This window comes from Juglans microcarpa x Juglans regia, chromosome 2D, assembly GCF_004785595.1.
Source record: "Juglans microcarpa x Juglans regia isolate MS1-56 chromosome 2D, Jm3101_v1.0, whole genome shotgun sequence".
Taxonomy (NCBI): Eukaryota; Viridiplantae; Streptophyta; class Magnoliopsida; order Fagales; family Juglandaceae; genus Juglans; species Juglans microcarpa x Juglans regia.
Window position 1 is genome coordinate 34,149,907 of NC_054596.1, and position 19,510 is coordinate 34,169,416.

Consider the following 19,510-nt stretch of genomic DNA (forward strand, 5'->3'; position numbering starts at 1 on the left):
GTCACATAATATTCACTATCACATGTTATGCCATGTTACGAAATATTATATGTTACATGTTATGCCATGTTACGAAATATTGTCTGTTATATGTATGCCATGTTATAAAATATTGTCTATTATATTTTATGTCATGTCTATCATCTTACATTCATGTCACGTTAAGCTACATCAGGACTTCTGTCGTTTATATCACGTTCATGTCACGTCACTTTACGAAATGTCATGTATGTCAGTTAAGTTATTCATATCAATCACGACCCTAAGCACTAAGATGGGGTAATATCCTAGTGAAACTCCTTTGTTCACGCTGGAGTGTCTAAATAGATGTGAAATTCTCTAGGTTGACGAAATACAGTCAACATGTTGCGAATGAGGCCTAACTAGCTGGTCACCGGAGCGCGCCATGCAATAATGCCGATAGAGCCACACATTATGTTACGTGTGTCCACAACAAGTGTGACACAAACAATTCATGGGACCACAACAACTGTGGAGCATGAAGTATGGGGCCACAACAACTATGGAGCATACACTACGTGAGACACAACAATTGTGACACGTAGAATACGTAGGGCAGCAATAACTGTGGAGTACGCATTAACACACTCACAGCTGGTATAGACACCTGAGTTGTGATGCGGTAATCGGTAGGGACATACGGCTCAAGGGGACCCGTGTAGCACCCTTATGGTCACTTTTATTAATTAATTCTATTGAATAAGAATCCAAGTTCATGTATTTCACGTTCAAGTCATGTTTCACGTCATGTTATGTTCAAGTTTACGTCCATGTCAAGTTTCAAGTTCATCTCAATCATGGTAACTCCAAAAGACAAGAATATATTTCAAGTTCATGTTTATGTCATGTTATGTTCAAGTTCATGTCATGTTTAAGTTCACGTTCACGTTATGTTCCAAGTTCACATTGATGTTATGTTATGCTCAGGTTCATGTTATGTTCAAGTTCACATTCATGTTATGTCATGTTTACGTTCACGTTATGTTCCAAGTTCACATTTATGTTATGTCATGCTCAGGTTCATGTTATGTTCAAGTTCACGTTCATGCTATGTTCAAGTTCACGTTCATGCTATGTTACTAGTCCATGTTATGTTTTAAGTTCACGTACATGCCATGCCACGCCAAACTAAGTTTCAATTTCAGTTCAAGCTATGTCATTTATGCCATGTTGTATATCAAGTTATGATATGCTTACTTATGACTTTGATTATGCATTCATACTTTTACTGCCATACATCCATCATTAACCTGTGTGAAAGTTTCCTATTAACTTGCTGAGATTTATAATCAAATCTCTCCGTGGTAGTCCCAACTACCATTCCCCCAGAATGGTAGGCGATGTGTCAGGATCAGAGTAGGGAACAGACACTGGCAGACTGGAGGAGGTTGACTAGATGTCCTAGATGCAACCCGGAGCTTGCAACCTCCATAGTTAGGTCTTTGGATAGTATTCTGGCATCGTTAGTCGAGTTACGCGAGTTACTCAACGAACTAGTCCAATAATATATTTTGGCAATGTAATTATGGACTCAGGTCTTCGTTATTTTGAGATTACACTCTTCTGAGACCCGAGCTGTAATCGTGGATGTTTTAAGTAAGCATGGTTTATGTTTTAACTATTTGAGATATTATAAGTTTGGTGCATAGTATTGCTAAAAAAAAAAAAAATTATCCGCTGCGAATATTGCATAATGCTAGATGCATGTTAGGAACATTGCATCTTATATGTCATGAACGGGGGCAGGTAACCATGTGTTGCATGTCCCAACGCTTCATATGTCCGTCCAATCCCAAGTGGAATCTGGGGGCCGTCACACTCATATCCCTTTCTCTCCGTAGAGATATGACACACAATACTCTTGGACTTACGTTTTATATTGCTTTTCCTTTAAGAACTTTTATTTTCGAATTAGAACTTTGTTTCAATGCTTTTGTTACTGGGTTGTGCTTTAGGCTTTTGAGTTTGTGATGACTTCTTTTTTTTTTTTTTTCGTATTATGGATTTCGATTTTTCTTTCAAAATGGTGTTTTAGATTTTTCTTGAGTTTGTAATGGAATTACGTAGATTGTAAGAGAATGTACCAATTGAAGAGGTTTTTCATACGTTAAGGTGCAATAAAGATGGTCTCACAACAGAGGCTGCTAAGGAGAGGTTGGCCATTTTCGACTACAACAAGCTTGAGGAAAAAAAGGTACACCACTTCTATAATTTATTCTCTATTTGTTTCAAATGAAAAATATTTGAGAAACTTTTTCATTTCAGTTTTAAGCAAAAATGATATTCTTCTGGTGTGAGATATTCACTTTGAAAGTTTCCAACAATTTAGCTGAAAGGAAAATAAGAGGTCTTTCATTATCTTTACTCTGAGTTTTGCACCAATATAGAAGGAAATTCTTCAAAGTATTTACGAATGGAACAAACAAATTGCTTTGGCCTTATTGGTTGTTTTCATATTTTGAGTTCACAGGAAAGTAAGATATTGAAGTTCTTGGGCTTTATGTGGAATCCTCTCTCATTGTCCTTTTGTTAACCGTGTTGGCGGAGCCACATGGCAATGCCGGAAGTAGACAACCTCCTGTAAAAAGGATGGGTGATGTGGAGTTCAAGAATGGAGGTGGAGAGGTTAGGCCGTGCAGAAGGACAACAGGCTGGGAGAGAGAACGCGGAGGGGGAACGAGGGAAAATGAATTTGGATCTCAGCAAACAAAACACATCGTTTTATATTAAAAATAAATTAAATAAATGTTACGTAGATTGGTGTGTGGAGGTTGAAAAAGAATGAGAGATTAGTGAAATATTATTATTATTTTGAGATTTAAAAAATTGAACTGTTTATTATATTTTGTGTAAAAATTTGAAAAAATTATAATGATTAGATGATATGAGTTGAAATGACTTTTGTATCCAAACCAGGCCTTAGTAGCTTCTTCTTCTTCTTTTAAAAAAAATTATGAGTAATACTAAATATAGTCTTAAATTTTATTTATCTTTTTCGAAGAGTGTGGGGGACTTACAAACTCTAAAAATGTAAATATCATTTCTAATTAAAAAATTACATTTAAATAATTTTTTAATTTTATAATATTTTTATTCAATTTTTTTTTCTCATTTTCTAAAATCCAATTAAACGTCTTAACTCAAACAAATTTACTATTATTAACAGATTTCTGAAATACTCCAAGTGTCCAAACCATCCTAAGACTTTAAGAGTTTTCTAGTGGGTTGTCTAGAGGTCAATTAATTGTTGGTAGGGAGTTAATAACTTAGAAGAAGTTATTTTAATGTTGAAGAATTATCATGATGAGCCATTTTATTCTCATGATCTATTTGTAGAACACATCATCTATATAACTTAAAATAGTATAGTTTGATTTGTAAAATTTAAATTTTGAAATTAACATTTCAAATCAAATTTTACCATATATACATTTTACTAAATATATCATCTACGCCGATTTATAAATAAAATTTATCTATATCTACGTAATTCATCATCTTAACATACGTGAACGCTCCAAGAGTTAGACCGAGGTTTCAACCCAATTACCATCAACGGTGCTGGCACTTCGGCATCATTACACACTGGATGCATGCCAATCTTTTATCGTGAGTAAGTATCTTCAAATATCACCCATAATAATATATTAAATAAATGTTTTATTACATGTGATGAAATTATCTCGAGTAAATTTCCTTAATTTTTCTTTATGAACAAATTTCTAGACCTGATAAAGTTCAAGCTTGTGAGTCTGTGACCAAACCAATGATCCACATACAGACAGAGTCAGACCAGCTAAAAGCAGCGAGCCCACTCAGAGATAGCACCTGGTTTCTGATCTAGGATCTATCCTCTCTCTCTCTCTCTCTCTCTCTCTCTCTCTCTCTCTCTCTCTCTCTAAGTTGGTTTATCGAATACTAGATTGGGTTGAGCACCAACTGCGGCAAACACCTTCTTCTTCTTCAGCAATTTTCTTTTTCTTTTTCTCTTTTCCCTCCACAAAAAAAAAAAAGAAAAAAAAAAAGAAGAGGCCACTAGGCTATAGCCGAGCTTAGAATTGGCCACAGTATTTGAAAGTTGCGTATGTTCTGAGCTCTACCAAACAGCTCAACCCTCCATTAGTGCTGATCTTTGGCAGCTCGGAATTCTCAACGAACAAAGTAAAAGCGAGAGCCAATTTTTATTTTTGATGTTTTGTACGTACAAGCTAGTGCTTTTGAGCTAAGTAATTAAAAGGATGCATATAATATTATTAAGGATTGAAGAAGGAACTGCGGCACTTGCATTTCCATCCTTCTGGTTCATAATTGGCATAATGAAGTCCTACATGATCAGTGGTTGCGGGTATCTGTATTGGATAACAAGGAATGCAGCCTTCACATTTATGCAGACAGCTTGGCGGTCTTGACCCCAGCCTACTCAGCAACCTCATGTATTTCTCTTCTTCTCCATTAACTTCTTCTTCAGTACCACTTTCCAGCCCCTTGAGAGAGAGAGAGAGAGAGAGAGAGAGAGAGAGAAGAAAAGAAACCCAGATCAAGCAAGGAGACATACCAACAGATTCCCCACTTTGTACACTTTATATTGAGAGAGAGAAAGAGAGAGAGAGAGAGACCTGTTTTGAGCCATAGGCAGGTTGAGGGAAGTGTGGACTTTGGCCTGTTAGATCAAGCATAGGAAATAATCATTATAGCACGAAAGGTAAAAGAGTTAACATTTGTACAAGGAAATAGTAAAAAAGTTGCAGCAGTCTTGAAAAGGAAAGGAAAAAGGATTTTTGGTAGAAATAAGGTGGAAATCAGAGCAATGGGTTGTGGAGTATAAAGACAAGTGTGGATAGCTAACCGCGTTGAAGAAGAGCAGCATGATATGATTCCAAAGGCCTGATTGTTGTCACCAAAATACTGGTCATTATGATGATCTGCAGGGTACCACATATTAGGAAACAGCACATTGTTTTTTCCATCTCTTTCTTATAATCCCAACTGATGATGACTGCGATCTTCTCTTCTGTGTGTGTGTGTGTGAGAGAGAGAGAGGGTCCCTTCAAGACACTGATCACATTGAATTGGCCAAACAAGGGTGTTGAAATAGAAGAGTGGTGGAAGAGAGGACAAGAAACAAGCTTCCCAAGGCAAGGCAAGGCAAGGCAAGGCAAATGGCAGAGACCAGAATTAGCCAGAAAACATACCTCACATCCAGCGCTTCACTCTCACTGTCTCTACCTGTCCGAGAGAGAGATTTGCCTGATCTCAATCAAACTGATTCTCCCTTCTTGTCAACTTTTTGTCCTTTTTGTCTTCTTTCTTTTTTCCTCGCCCAATCGTCAAAGTAATTAAATAAACAAGGAGTTTAACATAATATTAGTTTGTCTGAGAAGGATTTGGAATTTTTTACTTTTAAATTTTAATAATATTAGGCCTAGTTTATTTTTTCAACTCATTTAATTTAATTTAATTGTTATGATTTTTTTAAATCTTTATATAAAATAAAATAAATAATTTAATTTTTTAAAATATTAAATATATATATATTCTAGTAATAATTTAATTTATTTTTAATTTTAATCTCAATACATCTCATCTTATTTGTAAAAATAAAATAAGCATAAATTAGTTCTTGGTGTTAGAAACTTCACGTTACTATTTAATCAACATTTGATAAAAAAAAATAAACACTTTTCATGTAAAGATTAATTTTTAAGATAGAAATACAATCCTTTTTATATTTACTAAAATCAAAAGTATAAAATTTAATTAAATAGGCAATTTTCATTTCATATTCTTTTGTGTTCTCTTAATTTCCCTCTTGGCCGCAGAGAAACATTGCTTTGAATCCGGTGAAATTTGGCATATTAAAGAAATATATATATTTTTTTTAAAAGAAAGAGATGGCTGATAAATTAAAGTCAGTTGTTTTGAGAAAGAGAACTTCTATATATATAAAAAAATTATACAAAATAAATTTATAAATTAATATGATTTTATATAATTTATTAGATCTACTTTATAATAAAAATAATTTTATAATCTGACGTACAACATCAATACACATCAGTTTATAAGTTTATTTTGATATAATTATTTTTTAACTAAAATATTTTCCTTTAAGAAATCATATAGGATGGTTTATGAGGAAGGATAGTTCTCTACTCTAAAGAATAAGTCAATCTCATCTTATCTCATTTATTTTTAAAACATCATTTTAATACAATATTTTTTAATTTCAAATATTTAATATTTTTCATCTAATTATTACTTAATAATTGTAATTTTTTCAATTTTCTAAACAAACAAATCAACTTTTTCAAATATCAAAATAAAAATAATATTAAAAATTATATTCTAACAATATTTTAACTTTATAATATTTTTATTAAATATTTTCTCTATTATTTTTCAAAATTTCATAAAATATCATGACTCAAATATATTTATTACTATTTACAAATCATTTCATTACTATTCACGAAATTTTCATCCCAATTTATTTCCTAAGCATTTTCTAAAAACTGGACTATCCATCAAGACAATGGATGTTTGACGATTGAATACACAAACTCTGCCGCCTGAGTAGCATCGCTCGGTATTACCGTTAGTTGTAGAACTAGTTTTTTTTTTCATTTTTCTATTCACATTTTTTTAATGTCTTTAAATCTTTTTAAAAAATAAAAAATACATCAATATATTTAAAATTATTTTCTTCATCAATCGATCAAAAAAAAAAAAATACCGAACAGTCAAATCAAGCGGTATAGTTTAAGCGAATAGAGTTTTCCAATTGAAAATAGTAATGCTTGATTGTAAGAATTCAAGTTAGCAACTTTAGCAAAATGAGTTTTCTCTCATTTGAATTTAAAACTCACTTCAATTCATCTCAATTTATCATTATAATTTTTTTAAATTTTTACATAAAATATAATAAATAATTTAAATTTTTTAAAATTTAAAATAATATTATTAAATTTTTATATAAAATATAATAAATAATTTAATTTTTATTTTATTATTTATAAATCATCTCAATTTATTTTTCAATTCTAATATGGATTGAGTTTGAGGCCACGTTTAGACGTTAACAATATTTCAAATCATTCGTAGAGGGTAATTAAATAGTTTATATTCTATATAAAAAATGATAATTTATAAAAAATAATAAATAGTAGAAAGTTAGCATTCAAACTTTTTAAAAGCAGCATGTCACTCTCTCTGACTCGTTGGGATATGGGATTCCTGTCGATAGGGTGGTTGGACTATATAAATGCTGCACAGAGGCAGCAGGTACAAGTACAGAGGATATCTGCAGTTCTTTTGTTTTGTCAACCTGATTTGGAAGAGGTGGAGTTACAGGCAGTGTGTCCCTCTAAAAACAGCTTATTAACCCAAATTATAGGCAATAATTTTTTAGTAAGAATGTTTCTCCATCTCTCGCATATCTAATCTAAAAGCAATATGTTAATTATCTCTAAATTAAAATTTAACTAATATGATGACTTTTTAACTTTTAATTAATAATTCAAAACTCTCACTCTAAATTAACTATTTCATTTTTGATAATAATAAAATATTATTATTTTTTAAATTTATTTTTAATATAATTTTTTTTTAATTTCTATAATTTTATTTATTTATTTATTTTTTCATAATCTCAAACTCTTCCCAACAAATCCCAATAATTATTTTCTTTTTTATTTTCACAACTCTCTCCACAAGCATTTTTAGTTGAGCAACAAGTTGTACTACTACTATTATCATTTAAACACTACCACTCTTATTTACAATCTAACAATCTATATTTTCAGCACTTACACAATTGTTGCCCAAAATTTACAGATAAAATAAAATCACAACTGCAAACAAAACTTCTTAAAACAACTACAAATCAAATCACAAGCTTTACAAACAGATAAAAAGAACTGACAACTCAAAAAGAAGCACTAGTCAGCTTATAGTTGCTGACCACTATTACTGTCCATACATAACAGCAGCTCAAGAAGATGCTGCACACACATAACAGCAGCTCATAATTGCTGACCACATTTCTGCCCACATAATAGTAGCTCAAAATTATGATGCACACACATAACAACGACTCATAGTTGTTGACCACTATTACTGCCCACACATAACAATAGCTCAAAAAGATATTTCATACATAACAACAAATCATAGTTGCTAACCACATACAACAACCTAAAAAATATAACAACGGAAGCATATAGTTGCTCTTCAAAATTTACAAAAATTATCACAAAATCAAGAAGTTTCTTTCACATATAGTTGTTACCCACAAAATATAACAGCAGCAGTACCCATGAGGCCCACATTACAGCCCAAAATACAACTCTTCCTCTGCACATAGTGGCTGCCCAGCCACTAAAACCAGCTAAAAAGTGTTCTACTATAATATTAAATAGATAACAACAACGATCTAAAATATAAACAAGAAATGGCTACACACCCCCGAAAGGTTGAGATGGAGATGGAGATGGAGATGGAGATGGAGATGAAAACCGTCTCTTAGATTCCTCAAAAATTTCTTTTTGAAGATTTTGGAATTACTCTCGCTGCATTGCATTCATACCAGCAAGATCCAATTTCATTATTTCCATATCAGTCCTCCTTTTCTTTTCGGCTACTAATTCAGATCTATCAGAGTTCGCTTTGCTGGCCTCTTGCCTTCTCTCTCGCATGAACATGTCTCTATCCTCGTACATCTGAGTTAAAGAGGCATGAAATTCAGAGTCCGAAGCTTCTGTAGCCTTCCTCATTCTCTCCCTTTTTTTCTCAGCCTTCTTGCCTGGAGGTCTCTCAATAATGATCTCAACGTTTTCACCTACTGTGTCATCTCCTACTGGAGTCGAGTCTGCAATAGCTAAACGTTTCCCAGGCGGTTTCCTTCTTGTTGACAACATTGACAAATGATGCTGCCATTTTGGTTGGTGTCTTAATAGACACCAACAGTGTTCCATGGTGTAGCTGGATTTCTCAATCTCTCTATACATGATTTTGGCCTTTTCAATCTAAATATGCCAAGGGAGAATGTGAGAATATAATTTCTCTAAATAATTTGCATATTTGAAACAATTCGAAATTTATACCTTGTCTTGCTCCGTTGCACCACTTGGATGCAATGATTCTACTTGGGCTATAGCAGCACAAAACTTATTTATGCATTTTTGGATCACTGACCATCGATTGGTCAGTGACACAACAAAACGTTCTGGATTGCTAGGTTTCTTATACTCATTGTAATATTCCAAAATTCTATCCCACATTTGTGTAGATTTTTGGTCAGTTCCTCGAATAGAATCAATGCTAACGTTGAGCCAACCCGACACGAGCAGGTTGTCCTCCTCTACGGTGAAAGACACCTCGTGCATATTTCTTACTAGGTGGTCTTTTTTCACCTTCCAGTCGTGTTGGTTGGAGTACAACATTATCATGATTGGAATGTTGGAGATACCTTATTCACCACTTTCCAATAGGGTGGTGAAGAAGGGATCTTCATCAAATGTGGCATCCATCCTTAAAGGGATTGTTATTGTACAAAATCAGACGTATATTATATGTAGATAATGAGTAAAAAGGCAAACATTAATTCAGTGAACAACCAAATCAAATGTAGTCTTGGAAAACAAAGGCAAACATTCAACTCATGGATACATATAGTTGTTGCCCACATTATCACAGCCTATGTAATCACTAATCTCAAAACACATGCAGTAAGATCACTAATTTAAAAACACATATAGTAAGATCACTAATCTAAAAACACATGATGTTCATATGAGGGAAAGAAATATATTGATATTTACAACCATTATTTTTATTATTTACTAATCTTTTATGCAAAGAGGAGTCTGCATATTTAATGTATTCTAGTGTCTTATTGTATCAATGTTTTCATTGGTTTTCCTTTTCTCCAATGACATTTTTACTGGCAATTTTCGATACAATACCCTCATTTGCTTTTCCTAACTTTTTACAGTTTCTATACTCATCAGATGTGAATTACTAAGCATATTTTTCTCTTCAGCTATTATATTAATTTTTTGACTACTTTAGCAAGCATGAATGAGATCTCATATTACTTCTTATAATTGATAATAAAAATAAAACAATGTATGTATGATAATATATCATTAGTTCCAGTTTCCAACAAAATCAAAAACACAATTAGCTAGTCTACGGTGTTGAAATCTGAGAAAAATCCACATTTGCCGTTAGTGCTGAAACATTGCTATATCTAATATTTCTACTCATAAAGAAAAGTTAATCTAAGCTTTAGCCTTTCGGAATGTCTCTTTGTTGCAAAAGAAAATTGAACTCATTCGATATGTAATAATTGTTTTAACTCAAATAATTAGGTAGTCATTTGACCATTGACTTCAATAAGTTTCTTCCTGTAACCAAACAAATTCAGCAAATATTTAAAACAATATATCCAGGTATTAAGATTCTTGTTAATATCATTTTCTTTATAAGATTTATAAGATTGTAAGATTTATGATCTAGATTAGGATTGTAATAACTATGTTGCAGAGTATACCTTAAGGGCATGTCTTTCTTAACGATTGAATTTAATGTTATGGGTATTAAGTGATTTAGTTATTGTTCAATATCATTTATCATATTTGAATTTCTTTAGCAGTATTCTTACTCTGGTCCTTACTCTTTAATAGTATTCCCACCAACACAAACTCCAGGTCCTTACTCTGTTTCAGCCATGGACCACGACCTATCTTTAATTCCCACCAACCCATTAACTACAACAAATTTCACCCAAATTTTAGCCATCAAGCTCAACCTAGATTCACCCAAATTTCACTCACAAATTTTATCCAAATTTCACACAAGGAATTTCACTCAAGAACATGAAAAATGAAGAGAAAGAGAGTAAGAGAAAACTCAGAGCATTGGCATTGAATTAGCTAAATGTCTTTTCATCTTTAAATTTAGCAAATATCATCCATATTTACTCTACATTGAATTAGCTAAATTGTTTTCATCCAAACTATGAGTTACAGTAAATCTATTATTCTTTTCAAATATGAAAAGAACTATAGCAAGTCTAAAAATATTTTTTGAGATTATTATATTACAGATATGAAATTTTTATTCATATGAGATTTTATCATCTATATACATATGAGATTATTATATTATAAATTGTTAGATTGTGAAAATGAAAATGAAAATGATTGTTAGAAGTTATTGAAGATTATAAAAATAAAATATAAATTAATTTAAAAAATATAAATAATAAAAAATAATAATATTTTATTATTATAGAGAGTGATGACTAATCCAATGTAGACTTCAAGTTTTGAATGATTAGCTAAAAGTGAAAAAGTTACATATTAATCAAAATTTGAAGAATAAGATGGCCAATCCAATGCTAATGCTCTCACCTGTGAAAATGGGCTTTGGTGTGAGCAATGCGAATGAGGAGTTGGTGAGGAGGAAGAAGTGGGTTGTCTTGGATTGAGTTGCTTATGGAGATGGGGACAAGCTGGAGAGAAAAAGTATATTTTTTAAAGAAGAAATGTGTGAGGAAGAAAAATATAAAGACCCATTTTTTAACAACAAATACCTGATCCAATTGGGAGAAAGAGAAATGGTAGGATCAGAGAGAGAGATGAGAGGGTGCTGGGGTGGTGCCTTCAAAACCAAACAAAACTGTCGTGTGTGGACAGTGGTGATGTTCAATCCAGTCGTGTGGCTTGAAATGAGGGCATAGAAAGGGCTCCATTGAAGGGATGCCGGTGACAGAGGTGATGCTGGTTTAGTCAGAGTTGAACCTGTGATAATGGATGAGGATATTACCGGGAGAGCTAATAGTGGCGATCAGTGTAGAGAATGAAAAGAGAAATGTGAAATTTTTCATACGTGGAAAAGAAACTAAAGTTGAGAGAGATAGGAGAAATAGTGGAAAAGAAACGAAATAGAGAAAAGAGAAGTGAATTTGTTGAGAAATATTAATTAAAAAATAAAATAACTGAGTTACAATATTAGTCAAATATGAATAATGACTGTATATAAAAATTCGGATGAAAATATTATGGCTAATTTAAAAAGTGATTCATTTGTTAAAAGGCGTACTAATGAACTCTAGGGTTTGTTTTTTCCTTTTCTGAGTGTGTTTTTTTATGATGATGTTTGATTGAGTGATTTGATTATTCACTGCATCTGCGTGATTGATGGTGGTGGTCAGATTCAGCTTTATCTCCACCTATCTAATTGATATCATTGAATTTTTTTTTTTTTTTTTCACGTTAAACATAAGAGAAATACTAGTCCCCCGCTGGCCCCTCCCGCTTGACGTGGAATATCCACGTGTAAGAATATTAAATATAATAAAAACAAAACTTGGCTACAGCCCTTACCATCGTCCCCCTCTTACCCGTCGTCCAAAAACTACCTTCAAAATCCCAGGTCTACAGCCCTGACCCATCATCCACTTCTCAGAATCCAAATCCTTCTTCAAAATCTTGGCTAGAGGCCTTCTTCCAGCCTTCTTCCACATCGTTCAAAAGGCACTTCCATCCCAGTTCCTTCTTCTGCATCGTCTCTCCTCTGCATCGTCTCCTCCGCATCGTCTTTCCTCCACATATATTTTTGAGGTTGTGATTTCTGAATGTATTTCCACTGGATTTATTTTTTTGAGTTATTATTATTCAGAAACTGGGTCTTGAGCTCGAAGCCTCAAATGCCCTCTCTGGTATATGCTTCTTTATTTTTTTCTATTGCTTTTTGTGTGTTTGGTTTTCGAATGAAAGAAATGACTTTTGATCTGTTTTTATTTTTTTACGAATTGGACTTAAAAATCTAAGTCCAACAACAAATTTCAAACCAACAAAAAATCTAAGCTATTTTGCTATTTTAGCCCGTCATAATTCTGATGGTTGTACGTTTGATCCTTCTAATGAGCTGCATTGTTCGTCCTCTTTCACAATCCATACCCCTTTTAGATAAAGATTCAAGAAGATCATTCGGCAGCAAACGTGTTCAATTTACGTGTGTTTCAGTTAAATAATCCCCCCTCATTTTCTTTTCATTTTTTTCTATTGCTTTTTGTGTGTTTGGTTTTCGGATGAAAGAAATGACTTTTGATCTGTTTTTATTTTTTTCACAAATTGGACTTAATTTAATTTGTGTTCTGGGTTTACATTTGTGTTCTGTCTCGTTGTTGGCTTATAGCTTTTTATAATTCATCTTGTAGATTCCTGGAGGGTTGGAGCAATTCCAAACTTCCCTTTATACTGGTAATTGTAGTAATGAACCATCTAACATTGTCCAGCGGGATAAATGCAGTGGACAGTTAATCTTTCCATTATTGGCTAATAAGCGATATCAAGTTCCATTGAATTTGAATAATTCCGTTGAAAATGGGTTTTGCATGAAAGACAAATTTGAGAAATGAAGTACTCCCATAGAGGGTAAAGCTGGTAGGGAAGAGTCAAATTTAACGATGCATTGAGTACGAATCCACCACCAGAGTTCACAAATGGAGCCTGAGAGCCTTGAAGAGGAAAAAGTTGTGGAAATAGAAATGAATCAAGTGTCTCGGTCTTTACCAGATACCCCTCCTTCGTTTGGTGATGCCAATGGCTCAGATGATGAAAGCTTTTATCGGGGCAGTGTGCATGTATGGTATTAAGAGTTGTAGATTTGATAATGATTTTGTCACTTATATTTTACTTTTTTTGGTATTGACCTTGTAGTATTCTGGGAGAGTGTAATCAGTTCCAACAAATACACATTCGCTGATTTTTTTCATTACGTTCTGTTGAAGCATGTTTTGTGCTACTTCAATTTTTAGCTGGTATTGTGGCAAATAGATGCAGCGTGTGATTTTGAATGTAGTATTGGAAAATTTTACTTTTCACCCAAAACAACCACCTATTTTTCAATTTAGTATTGAAAAATTTAAACCTACAAATATTTTATAGGCTGGAAAACCTAGAGAGAGACGACACCTTTACATGAAAATAAAAAAAAAAAAGACCAAGAGAATTTTTTCAGTCCAACATGATATGAATTAATACTATCGCAAAATCACTAATAATTTACAAAAAAAAAAAAAGAAGTAAAAAATGTGATTATCATTACAAAAAGTGATCACAATTTACAGGAAAAGTGATGGTCATTACAAAAAGTGATCATCTTCAATTAAGATATATTCATCTCCACCAAAAAATTGACATCTCCACCAATAATGAAAATTCCAAATAATAGTCATTACAAAGAGTACTTTAGCAATTTCCACAAAAAAAATCCAACTCCACCAAAACTGCATCATTTATAATTGAATGTGTACATCATCGTCTTGGTTTGCTAGATGCAATAAAGAAGGCAATGCCTAGACGTCGGAAATGTGATTCAAATTTCTTAGGAAGCTTCTTCATTATATGCCACAAGCAAAAGTGATGCCTAGACGTCAGAAATACCCTTGAAATTGCAATTTGCATTGCCTTATCTTGGTCTGTGATGATTGCATTTGACGGTTGGTCATTCATACACTTCAACCATGCCTCAAATAACTACTCAAAGGTACGTGCGTCCTCATTGGATATCAATCCACACCCAAATAAGATTAACTGACCATGGTAGTTTACACCAACAAACGGTGCAAATGGCATCTTGTACGCATTAGTCAAGTATGTTGTGTCAAATGTAATCACATCTCCGAATGATTCATACGCAACTCTACTTCGGGCGTCTGCCCAAAAACACATTCTTTAACTGCAACTCATGGTCCACATCTATCGGATAGTAAAAATCTGGATTTTTACTCTGCATATCTCGAAAATAATTACATAGAGCTTCAGCACCTCCAACCCCGAGGCGAAGCTGACATGCTTTGTCAATCTAATTCCGACACTCTTTCTCCCCGAATGGCACATTCTCGTAACCTCCCGCCTCAACAACCACAGATTTGAAATTTTTTGACACTCGTATACCTGCCTCGTCATTTATTTCAAGTCTCTTAGCCACGCGAGTATCAATCTTCTTAAAGCATCTGAAATGTCTTGCCTTTCCTGGACTACAAACTTGTGTGTGATCCAATTTTACTTTAGTCAGGGTATATCCACCTTCATTATTCAGGGACGCATTAATCCTAGCCATACACCCTACCTTTTATGTTCCTCTTGGCTTCAGAATATTTGCAGCCTTACTCTTGGATGTGCGTTCTCGCACACATACCAAGCAGAGCCAACTAACATTCCCATCGTCATCTGGTCTAGAATTTCTTTTACACACCCCAAACCCCTTCTACTTACCATACTTTATATAGTAAGACCAAACTTCTTTAACAGATGAAAATGTCATTCCAAGCTTAGGAGAGTCAATGGTTTTATCACACTCATTATCTACATGTCTTACCTCATCACACTCATTATTTGCAGGTCCTACTTCATCGAACTCATAATTTGCATGACCTACTTCATCATACTGATATTCTGCACCTTCCATACCAAAATCCATTGCAGGTCTAAACTGGAAATTATTTGACAAGCTACAACCATATTCAAATAAATCATCATTTGAATATGTTGTTCATCATACTCAAATACTAATAAAATTTTTCCAAATCAAATGGTTAGTATTTAATACACATACAATTTTGTTTTTATGTGCAGAAGCTGACTAAGGCATATAACACTTGAAGAGTGTGCAGGTGGGAATTTCCAGTTTTTCACCAAAATAAAAAATTGAGGACTCTTACTGCATTGACATAATTTTTCTCTCTGTTTTGGGTTAAATTTATAAATATTTTTTGATCATTTCCCGTGCACCATAATCAATACCATTTACACATTTATATTTACTTGCACCAGAACTCTTCCTGCATGCATCTCTACATATTACATATACTTTTTTTTTTGTGAATAAATACATTTGCCACCAATTGAATTACAATTTGCACAAAAAATAAGAGTTGGTTCATCTTAATATTAAGTAATCAAGGCTGGAAATTTTCCAAACGTGCACAAGCATATATAGAAAAGAAAACTAAGATTGCAGAGAACAGCAAAAACAAACAGCAAAGTCCACTTATCCGAACAAGATAATCAAAAGCTAGTCCTTCTAACTACGAAAAACTCATTATGCTATTTACAATCTTTTTGCCTGCAATCTTTCACCTTAGTGCTTGTGCTCATAAATGTGTTAATGGCATGGAGAAGACCAAATGCCTACCTACCCCAAAAACTAGAGACAGAGAGATACATGCTTTAAGTAGAATATGTGGAATGATGAATCAGGTTTGTAAAACCAGACCAGGGTCCACACAATTTTTTTTTCTTCTTCACATGGTCCACACAATTTTTTTCTTCTTCGCAGGGTCCACACAATTGATACAAGCGCTTCCAAATTGTTTTCTTAATAGTTCAATCCACTTTTTATTTTGCATGCATCGCACAGTCTTAAGGAATCGGAGTGACCCAAATTGGCGAGGGCTAAAATAAATACAAAGAACATCATAAAAAAAATCTGGAAATCACTAGCAAATTATTAAATTGAACCCAATATACAGTCAAATCCGACAAGATAATCACATACACAAAACCCTAATGTAAGAGGAAATGATCAAATGTTAATGGAAATACTCACATAATAATAACTAGGAAACCTCGAACTCGTGGTAGCTGTAGATGCCGGAAATGGAGCTGCGGACTGCAGCTGCGTGCCGGAAGACTGCTGCACTTGGAGGCCGATGTTGGACTGGGAAACTCACATGAAGACCGTTGCTTTTGGAGGCCAATGTTGCTGGAGAACTCACACGGAAATGAGAAAAAAGCAATAACAAGTCCCAAAGGCAATGAAAAATCCCGATGTTGAGGCCGAAATCGCTGGAACTCGCAGAAAAGAAAAATGCAATGAAAAGTGAAAAAGTTACGTTTTGTTCCTTTCCTCCTCCACCCACGTTGAGCGGAGGACTAAGCGGGGACTGTAGAAGTACTCTAAACATAATGTAGATAAACTAAACAATTACAAGAATACAAGATTTAATAGAGTGAGAGTTTTCAACAATCTTTTCAAAACAAATAAATAGCAGCATCAAAATAAAAAAAAAAAATAAAAGAAATGGGATAAGTCAAAAGCTTGACTCCAACCCAGTCCCACAAAGGGATGCCTCTCAAAACCGGTTTTAACATTGTTTAATAAACAAACTATAAACCTACGACTAAACATCGTAGTCGAGAGGAGTGTGCTGCATTTTGTTGATCTGGTCCAACTGAAGGAGATTATCACGACCATATCATCTTGATCGCCGGTTAGGAAAAACAGGAACATTGACAAAGAAAGGAGCAGGCAGATTCGAAAGATCCGAGGCTGCTGGCCATTGTGGTACTGCACTTGGCGGCTGGAAACTCATTCTGAAGTGGAGGTGCGTGAGGCCTATGCGCATTGTAAGCCGCGCGAGAACCCTACGCGCCACTGATCTGGACAGTTTTCTTCCTCCATCCAATAGATCGGCGGCTGGGGAGACCATTGGAGAGGCGTGTGGCGGTCGAAAAATGCCGGCAAGTAGCAGATTGGAGCAACTTGTTGCTATCGCCGGAAAAAGTTTTAAAAAAATTGAAAATAAACCTATGAACTAAGGCTGGGCGATCAGAGAGGGGGAGGAGACGAAGCTCCACCCCCCCCCCCCCCTCTCTGAGTGGCGACACTGTGATAGTTGGAAATGGAAAAGATGAAAAAAAAAGAGAGAGAAATAAGAGAGAGAGAGCGAGAGAAACTAGCAAACCGTGTTACTTGCACATCCATGGTAGCAAACCTTTCATTGAACTTGACAAAGAAAATAATAGTATAATTATTAAGTTCTCGTATGTTTCTTAATATAAAATTTTAATATTATTTTTATTTTAAAATTAAAAAAAATTAAATTAATTATTATTTTTTATATAAAAATTTTAAAAAATTATAATAATTATATGATTTGGTCAAACCAGTCCTTAATAAGTCTATTAAAGGTGCTCAGATATATATATTAATAATTAATAAAGTGATTATTAATAAATTAATAATTTTTATTTTTTTAATAGTTAAGAATGTATAAAAAAATATTAAAAAAATAAAAAAATTATTTGTACTAGTATACACATTTGGTAGGCACATTTAATAGTTACCCTAACATTGTCATAAAGAAAATGACAAGAAAAATCCGAATTTGTCATTAAATTAACGTGGGTTGATATGATAAGTCAAATTGTACAGTTATTTTTATTGTAAAATAGTTTTAACGAATCTCATAAAAATACATCAATTTATAGATTTATTTTTTTATAATCTCTTTGTGTATATAAAACCACATTAATTTATAGATAATTTCTCTACATTTTCAGCTTAGCATTATAATCATGAACCTAAGGACTAACCACTACAGCCTAAATGGATTTGGCATAGAGTACTTCCGACTAAAATATCTACATTTATGTGGAAATGTATGTATAATGGTTTATCTTTTGACCAAAATATTATGAAGTTGCATATATCTATGACCTCTAAATGTGAATGTTGTAAAATAGCTGGTTGTGAGTCTTTAATCACTCGCTTCTTTTGAGGGAGATTCCAGCTTTTGTTTGGAGCTTTTTTGAGGCAATGTTGGGTCTAAAATTTGAGTCAACTCGTACATCAGGTGGTAAAATCCAACAATGGATATCCAAGGCTGAGTTAGTATCACAGATTAATTTAGTGATTGGTATTCATCCCTCTTTAATAAGTTTGGTTATATAAATGTAAAACTCGCATGAAGGGAATTATTGAAACAGGGGAGCAAGTGGTTTATAAAGTCAAGAATATGTTAGCTCAAATTATCCACACCAAAATGCATAAGCCTTTCATCAAATGTTTAGATGGTGTGATTTTACAGCAAAGATGGTTGTACGTGAAAGAATATTCAGATTTTAAAGTGGATGCGCCCGGCATAAGGCTTTACTAAACTTAATGTTGATGGAAGCAGTCTTGGTAATCTAGACAGAAGCGGAGGTGGTGTTATTCTTCAAGATGTGGATGGTCAAATGATTTTTGCATTTGTCAGATTCTACGGTATACACTTCAATAATTTTGCAGAGATTAGAGCCCTTTTAGATGGTCTTAGATTATGTGCTCAGATGAATATAACTCATATCGAGGTTAAATCTGATTCAAAGCTTGTGGTTAATTGGTGGGAGAAAGATGGGAAAGTTCCTTGGCTGAGTCAGAGATACTAGAACAAAGCAAGATTGATGGCTCACTCAAGGGTGGTGAGGTTTTACCATTCATTTAGGGAAACAAACCATATTACTGACATATTAGCCAAACTGGGCACTTAAGGTATGGATTTCTTCTTTAATAATAAAAATAGTCTTCTGAAGGACGTTCTGGGAGCTATTCGCATGGATCAAACAAGTTTACACATACTTTATTAGCGATAACAAGTATGCTACAAATTTCTTATTTTGTTTTTTCTTACAGGTATGTAATGTTATTTTGGTTT

The 19,510-nt window shown here is 33.6% G+C and overlaps 1 protein-coding gene and 1 long non-coding RNA gene across 2 annotated transcripts; both read right to left on the bottom strand.

Moving 5' to 3' along the window:
• Nucleotides 1-4,409: 4,409 nt before the first annotated feature.
• Nucleotides 4,410-5,236, bottom strand: LOC121250826. The gene is made up of 3 exons (XR_005937858.1): nt 4,868-5,236; nt 4,638-4,681; nt 4,410-4,505 (listed from the first exon to the last, which is right to left on the bottom strand). It is a non-coding gene; the product is annotated as an uncharacterized LOC121250826 (long non-coding RNA).
• A 3,343-nt stretch (nt 5,237-8,579) lies between these two features.
• LOC121249455 lies at nt 8,580-9,404 on the bottom strand. The gene is made up of 2 exons (XM_041148166.1): nt 9,123-9,404; nt 8,580-8,948 (listed from the first exon to the last, which is right to left on the bottom strand). The coding sequence occupies exons 1-2, from the start codon at nt 9,402-9,404 to the stop codon at nt 8,580-8,582; spliced, it is 651 nt and encodes a 216-aa protein (XP_041004100.1).
• Nucleotides 9,405-19,510: the final 10,106 nt, after the last annotated feature.

Bases quoted from the DNA above. Each gene is read 5' to 3' on its own strand.
- LOC121249455 (XM_041148166.1), bottom strand. From the start codon at position 9,404: ATGCACGAGGTGTCTTTCACCGTAGAGGAGGACAACCTGCTCGTGTCG. The intron at 8,949-9,122 runs GTATAAATTTCG...CCAAAATGGCAG, and splicing joins GTGCAACGGAGCAAGACAAG to CATCATTTGTCAATGTTGTC.